Here is a 7,432-nt window from a genome sequence, read left to right as displayed (position 1 = left end):
GTCCCCCTCTCTGGACGCGGCTCGGCCCCGGCCCCGCCGCTTCTCCCGCCCAGGGGGCGGCCGGCGGGACGAGCCCGGCGCTGCGGGCCGGAGGATGCGGAGGAGCAGAGCCGCCGCCACCGCATCGTCGCGCCGTCCCCGGGGGGCGGCTGCCGCCTGGCCCCCGCGGCCGCTGGCGGGCCCGCGCGGCTGAGGCGGGCCGGGCGGGCGGAGGAGGGCCCGCCGAGGATGAGTGCGGGCTGCGGGCGGGACCCCCCTCGGAAGAGAGCCCGACCGAGCACCGCCAGCCCCGGCGGCGGCTCCCAGGGAGAGCGGCCGCCGCCGCCGCTCGGTCCCCGCCAGGAGGGGCCCGGGGGCTGCAGCTCCGGCGGCGGCAGCCCCGCCACCGCCGTGGGGAACAAAGGTTTGTACCGGCCTCTCCGGGGCAGGGGGAGCGGCCAGGCGAGCCCCGGAGCTGGGCGCGGAAGGGGACTCGCCGAGGGGCCGTACTCTTCTCCGTCCCATCCTCCCCTTTCGGCGGCTCGGGCCGTTTCGGGATGCCGGGGCACGGGATGCAAAGCCTGGGCAGCGCTGAACTTGCCCAAGCCGGGCCGGAGCGCTGCTCGGCGGCCCCCGCCGCCTTGTCCCGGCGCCGCTGGGCCCGCGGGAGCCGCGGCCGCGCCTGGGGCTCGGCGGGCGGAGGCGACCGGGGCCTCGGCGGGCGTGCGGTGTCCCTCTCTGCTGCTCATCGCATCTCTGCTGCGCTCCTGTTGGCCTGGTACGCTGCAGGGAGGGCAGCGGTAAGTGGCAAGAGGCACGTAGCCTGCCCGGAGCTGGCCTGCCATGGCGGGCTTGAATCGTCCCTAACTTGGCTTCCTGCATCCAGCGTGTCCCGGGTACCCGAGCCCGGAGGTGTGGGCAGTGTGCGTTCCTGCCCTTTGGAGACGGCTTTGGGTGCAGGATCGTTACCCTGTCTCTGTGCCTCATTCTCTACAAACTTTCAGTAACGTGCAATCGTCCAACGCTGCTAAAGGTAGCGTGTTTCCTACGCGCCAGAAAAAATGCTTGCTGCAAGAGAAATGACGTTGGTGGGGTGTTGTTCCAGGCCATCGCGGCAGGGAGAGCTAAGGGTAATGACAAGAGCCCTCATGGGCATGTGGCTGCAGGCCTAGGGCGCTGCTGGTCCTCTGGGGCTTCCCTCCTGCTGTGCAACAAAGCTATGTAGAAAAAGTTCCCACGTGGCTTCCTTAGGTTATTTTTATTTGGAGCTAATGCTGTCTAAATAAAAATTTAATGCACAATAAAGTATCTACTTCAGGAATAGAAAGAATGCAGGGAAGGGGAAAAAAAACGCAAACCCAAAAGATTTGCTATAGTTGATGAGTTAAACCTCAGTAACCAGTAACTAAGAGGCAACTTTGAGTAGATAATAGTTTGAATTTATATGTATACATTCCTACAGAGTGATGAATAAGAGTCTCCTAAAAATTCAGTTGTTTTCCTCAGTGGTAGATTTCAGGGGATGGTTTGTTTTTGGGGAATCTTGAATAGAAATTTAGAGACCACAAAAGTCTGGTTTTATTGTTTGCACTGGATGTAAGCATGTGTGGTCTTTTTGTTGCTTCTTACGTTTATTACCTTATCTGTAGCAAAAAGAGACGTTAGTAGTATTAAAGAAAAATGACGTGTGTTATGTTGGTTGTAGGGCTTAAATGGCTAGTCAGATGTGAAAGTTCAGACCAAAGTAATTTCTATTCTGGTGCTGCTGCTATCATTTCTACTTACTGTGCTAATTAATAGGTATTCCTTCCTCAACACAAGTTTATACCTCAAGAGGTAGTCAGCTGCCTTCAAAGAGATTTATTTGTCCTATGTTTTAACACGCCTCTTCAGATTTTTTTCTGGCTGCTTCTTTCCCCTTTCCTGTAGGCAATTTGGGTTAATGCTTCAAATATAAAAAGGTGGAATTTGGTAAACAGAATGACTAATATACTTCAGTTTTAGTGAATATTTAGAAATAGAAATCTTTTAGTTCATAAAATCCATCAAGCTGTTATTTTTTTTTTCTGAGTGGGGTGAAGCTGAGCGTTTGTTGAAAAACTGAGTGGCCGAGTATGGCACAACTATCCTTGCGCTTGTGTAATCTATGTACGGCTTGGTCCTACTCCCTGGTGACCTAGTCACATGATGGCAACTTTGAACTATTGTTTGGGCTGCTTCAGAAGTACTTAAAATTATTTAAACTTTTTTTTTTTTTTTTTTTGAGATTATGTTTTCATTTTAGAAATTCTGTACTTTTGATGAGGATATTTGATAACCAGCCATGGAAGAGTGTTCAAGGCCTCGAACGTTAGGGAAAGTGTTTATGAAACAATATCTCTTAAGTTACCTATGGCCTAAGCTACCTGTGCTACACAGCCTCCATTTGGAGTAAAATGCTGAGTCTTTCCATAGTGACTATTAATCAGAATAGCCAGATCTGCTGTACTGGTTTTTAAGTTCTGCAAAACTATTATTGCAATAGGGGAACAACAAATTTTACTTACTCACTTGAAAGCAGTGATTAAACACCTTGCGCTGTCAGCAGTGGCAGGTAGATAACTTCTCTTGGCAAATGGAAAGACAGAGTACTGAAGCTAGTTGCCAAATTTTCAGAATTACCTTTAAATAACAACAACAAAACTAAGCTGAAAAAAACCTTCTTGTACTAATGAAGATGAGTTTCCAGTTGTGAAATAAGTGCTTTGAGGTTTTTTCTCCCTATTCCCCTCCCAAGTCTTTACATAATTAGTTCATGTACTGCTGAAATTGTACAATTGAAAGCTTGTCTGAACTGCAACATCACAGAGAGAAGACTGATCATGTTCACTAGAGCTCTGTTGTTGGTAGTAAATCTGAAAAAAATTCTGTCCTTCACATTTTGTTGCTGTTTAGGGGGGTGAGCACTGATAGGCTTTACAAATAGTTTGTGGATGGAGGAGAAAACAAAAAGTCCTTTTCTCAGCACTTGTCACTTCTAATGTGTACAATCTTTACATTAAGCCTCATGTTTCACAGTATGCTACATACGAATAAGGTTCTTGGCTGGGTCTTCAAAGATGCCTTGTTAGTGTTTTGTTTGTTTGTTTTAAGCTATGTCATGTTACCTCTTCATTGCAAAGTTCAGCAGAAACCTTTCAAGGCTCACTGTGGTGGTAATTAAAGGTGATAATCAGAGCTGGAAAGTTCAAGTTGGGGTTTTTTTGTGGTTTTTTTTTTTTTTTTTTAAATCTAGAGATTTACTGTATGTTTTTAATCATATTATAAAAAATGTTGGATGAACAAAACCCACCACACACCAAACCTGGCATTATAAAGAATATTACAGAAGCTACAGCTGCTGACTGATACAAATTAAATATTGCATCACATAATAGTGTTGGTGTCTGGATGCTCCCTGTAGTACAGATGATAATGAGGACTTAATTGAGGTCGTTTTTTTTTCATCCAGTGCAAATTATCTTATTCATATGCAATCATGTTGCAGTTTTATCATGTTTTATGTAATAATGTAGTGAACTGTTTTGTTTTTTTTTCAGTTTGTAAACAACGGACAATTACCACTTGGTTGGAGAATAAAGGACCCAAGACAACTGAGTCCAAAAGGTAAAATGTATAGTGTACGTATGCAAAAGCTGTGTTCTTTGAGGGGGTCTGTGGGCAGCTCAAAGTGCAGGTTGCCAGTACAGCTAGCTACTGAAAAATATGCAACCCCATTTCTGCTGCTTTCCTTACCTTGGCACATCCTCTTGAGTATAACTAACTGACAGGCTTTCACTGCAAAAAGCTGACTAGTCCCCCGTCCCTCCCCTCTAGCCCCCTAAAACTAAGCTTTCTTGTGGATTTAGCTTCTTGAAGCACCTCACTGTTTAGGTGAATAAATATTGTTGCTCTCAAAGAAAAAGATGGGAACTTGCAGCAAGGGAAGGCAAAGTAGGACTGACTGCTGCTTCCTGTGGCAGCCAACTGCTAGATGGAGTTAGCTGTCGTATCAGACTGTCCTTAGTCAACGGCTCTGCTTTCAATTTTTGTTTAACGTAGGGCAATAACAGTTACAGATTTTGGTTGACGGTCATGCATTCGACTCACAATTCTGTTAATTTGCGGACAAAAGTCTGTTTTGGTTTGTCTGATTGGACTGTGATTGTAGTATAAGCCTGTGCAACTTGATTTCATTTGGACCAGAATTTACAGCTGCTCAAATGTGCATTCAGGTTGTTTTGTGAGAGATGTTATAAAAGTTTTGCTGCTGAATGGCACCAGGTAAAGTTTGATGTTTTCTGCTAATGTAGTCTGTCTGAAGCAATGTTTGCAAGGCATCGTTAAAATTAAACTCTTAAGAGTTTAACTATCTGGTGCGGAGGAATGTCAGATATTATTTTTCTATAATTGCGATTGTAAATGTGCTGGTTTATTTTTCCTTGATACTTGTTAATAAATAGCAATTGAAGTCCATAGCAGTGCTAAGGTAGCTTAGGAAAACTTGTGATAATGATTAATGCAGAAGTACATAGGGCTCAATTACAGGCTCATAGGTTGCAATAAAGCAAAGATGTTAAGAGGATGCTTAGGGAGGGAATGAATTTATTTTTATTTATTTATTTTTTTAAGATTCCCTTTAGACCATTGCTTCTATACGCCCTCTTCCAGCCTTGCTGACAGATTAGTTTTAAGCAGCAGATTAGTCGTGTAAACACTTCATAGGCACTATTGCACATTGTACCTATGCGCCACAATTTTAATTTATTTGAATTTGAACATTATTTTTGTGTTAGTTTTTGGCAAGTTGGCAACAGATGTTGTCAATATATTTAAACAGTCATTTATTGAGATTGCAATAGTAACATAACTTTCAATTTTATTCGTCAGAATTTTCAGTGTAGGAACAAATGCATAGATGAAGATGGGGAGTTAAATTATCTAACGTTACCCTCTCTAAAATCCTTTTGTTGTCAAATAATCCTTCCTATGGATGAAGTTCTGAGCTGTCATCAGCTGTGCCAAGCCCCTTTATTGATTTGTATTGTTTAGAGTGATATATTCACCAAGACTAGTCAGGTTTTATTTAATATTCATCTGGTGTCTAAGTATTTTTCTTTATCAATACACTGACACAGATATCAGTATTTAAGTGTGAAATGACTTTCCAATGTCCTCTTGAAAAGTTTCATCTGCTCGTACAAAACTCACTTTGTTTCCTTGTGTAACTGTTAGGATGCATTTCTTTGTGTAAGACAACACAGGACGAATTAGGTTATTTTTTTCTTCCAAAATAATATTTGATGTGTCTTATAATTTTTATTATCAGTTCTAAATATATTTTACTCTTATGCTTTTGTATTGTGACTTTTTTGAAGAGTCCTGGGCTGCTTATAAAAGTAAGGAAGTTATAGGATGTTTTTGAGACTATGGGCTACTGTGTCCTGCTCTTCTTAAAGATGAATTTGTAGCTCTGAGGGAATGGTTACAAACCTGTTGATTTCCTTGCTCACTGTATTTAACTCATTAAAATGAAAGTTAAGAAGGAGTTTTTCTAACTTTTTTAATCTGAAAAAAAAAAACCCTAAATAATAGCTTTATAGCATTTAGATTTGAAAATAAGGGTAATGAACTGCTGGAATAGATTTCAAAGGTAAGCAACTAATTCATCCTTTGGAGCCTCTAAATGGAAATAGGTTGTTACTGAGCTACGTTACCCAGTGCCGTAGAACTTGTTGATCCTGGTAGTGCTCACTTACAAAGTATAATGGGTGAAATTCTGTAGTTTCTATTGTATGTTTATAATAAATTTTTTTTAAAAAATAATATATATACAGAAATTTCATTTGGAGAAAAGACATTAAATTGCCTTACTTCTCTTCCACAGCTTACACAGCAAAATTAATAATACCGAAGCAAATCCCAAGATGACTTCCATTAAAAAAGAGAACTTTTGTGAGCATGATGTGAAAAAGCTAGAGAGTATCTGTCAGCAAAATTATTCAAAAATATCTGTGGAAGTTGGTGCAAAGCATGTAAATTTGCCTCAGACAGGCAACATACGTAACTGGGAGGCTGAGGACAAAGATCCAGTCTTAGACACAGAGCCTGTGAAGGGGATGCAGTCTGGAGACCTCTTTAAAAACGCCAACATTGATCAGATGCACAAAACCGGCAAGCAGACTCAGAGGGGCTGTGAAGAAAGCAGTGACAGTTGGACTCAGAGGAAATTATCATCAGGCCGCTCTTTGAAAATGGGAAGTATAAAACTTTCTTCAAAAGACACTGAGACAGGTGGACAAGCAGCTTCGTGCGATTCACAGGAGCTGAAGAGTTGCAATTCTGTCTGTTTAACGGGTGAACAAGAAGAAGGGGATATAGTTCCGGAAAGTCCACTTTCAGATGCTGGTGGTGATGCTTGTGTATCTGATCTTGGAGGTCCTGGGAAACTGAGCAAATGTCAGAGTAGTTCAGGGGATTCACCTGCTTTTGAGAAAGAAAGTGAGCCAGAGTCACCAATGGATGTAGATAATTCTAAAAATAGCTGTCATGGGTCAGAGGCTGATGAAGAAACAAGTCCGTTTCTTGATGAGCGAGAGGAGATTAATATGTCAAAATCCATAAACAAATCTTTTAGAATTCAATATGGGGATGCTGAACTGGAGTCAAGAAAGTCACGTTTTTCTGCTAAGGGCTGTGAAAGCTTTGAGGAGGTAGATAATCCTGTTAAAGAGGACAGTCTGCGTACGAAGTCACCTGGGATCTCTCCTGCTCCATCATCAGAAAGCAAAGTTGCAAAACAGGGTGTGAAGAGAGACTCCAAAATCACCTCTCACTTCATGAGGATACCTAAGATTGAGGAGAAAAGGTAGTGTTCTGTCTGCCTCCTTATCTGTTTTTTCACGCTCTACAATTTCCTCTTTGGTGATAGCACTTTGGAGGCTGGATTGTATAAAGGGTTTTGCAAAACATATGTTAAGACACAAAGACAACTTTGATGTAAGCTTGAAGTAACTTATTTTTAATGGAACTACTTGTGGGTTTTTTAAAATATATGTTTGTCCACTGCAGTTTTTTAAATCGTTGAGGATCTGTTAAAATTGGGAATTAAAGATACTGTAGGAACTTGATTTTCTTTATCAAAGAAATTATTTAAGACCATGGCATTTTTAATCCCTGAAAATGAATGGTGGTGCAGGAGTGCACCAGGAGTCCATAAAGACTACAGTCTTTATGGCATTCGTTATTTCATTCAGAATACTTGAGGAAACTCTGGTTTTCTTGGGTTTTTTTTAGCTTAATCTGTCAAAAATACTGAATCTATTTTGTAAAGCATCAGTGCTACTGATGCTTTGATTGAAATAGACATGAGAAACTTTTGAAAGCAGTTGTAGAGATGTGTGTGAGGGGTTTTCAGGGTTTTTTTGGCTTTATT

At 42.2% G+C, this 7,432-nt stretch overlaps 1 protein-coding gene across 1 annotated transcript in view; it reads left to right on the top strand.

Annotated features, from left to right (window-relative positions):
- Positions 1-262: 262 nt before the first annotated feature.
- The window catches only part of PARG (poly(ADP-ribose) glycohydrolase), a 68,786-nt gene continuing 61,616 nt past the window's right edge, over positions 263-7,432 (top strand). The window contains exons 1-3 of the mRNA XM_074154552.1: positions 263-403; positions 3,558-3,624; positions 5,885-6,865. Coding sequence (XP_074010653.1) covers positions 5,925-6,865 — 941 coding nt within the window. The 5' untranslated portion in view covers positions 263-403; positions 3,558-3,624; positions 5,885-5,924. The remainder of the gene's footprint in view (positions 404-3,557; positions 3,625-5,884; positions 6,866-7,432) is intronic.

Source organism: Numenius arquata, chromosome 10 (assembly GCF_964106895.1).
Source record: "Numenius arquata chromosome 10, bNumArq3.hap1.1, whole genome shotgun sequence".
In the NCBI taxonomy this organism is placed as follows: Eukaryota; Metazoa; Chordata; class Aves; order Charadriiformes; family Scolopacidae; genus Numenius; species Numenius arquata.
Note: the sequence above shows the minus strand (reverse complement) of the source record. Positions and strands in the feature narration are given on the sequence as shown.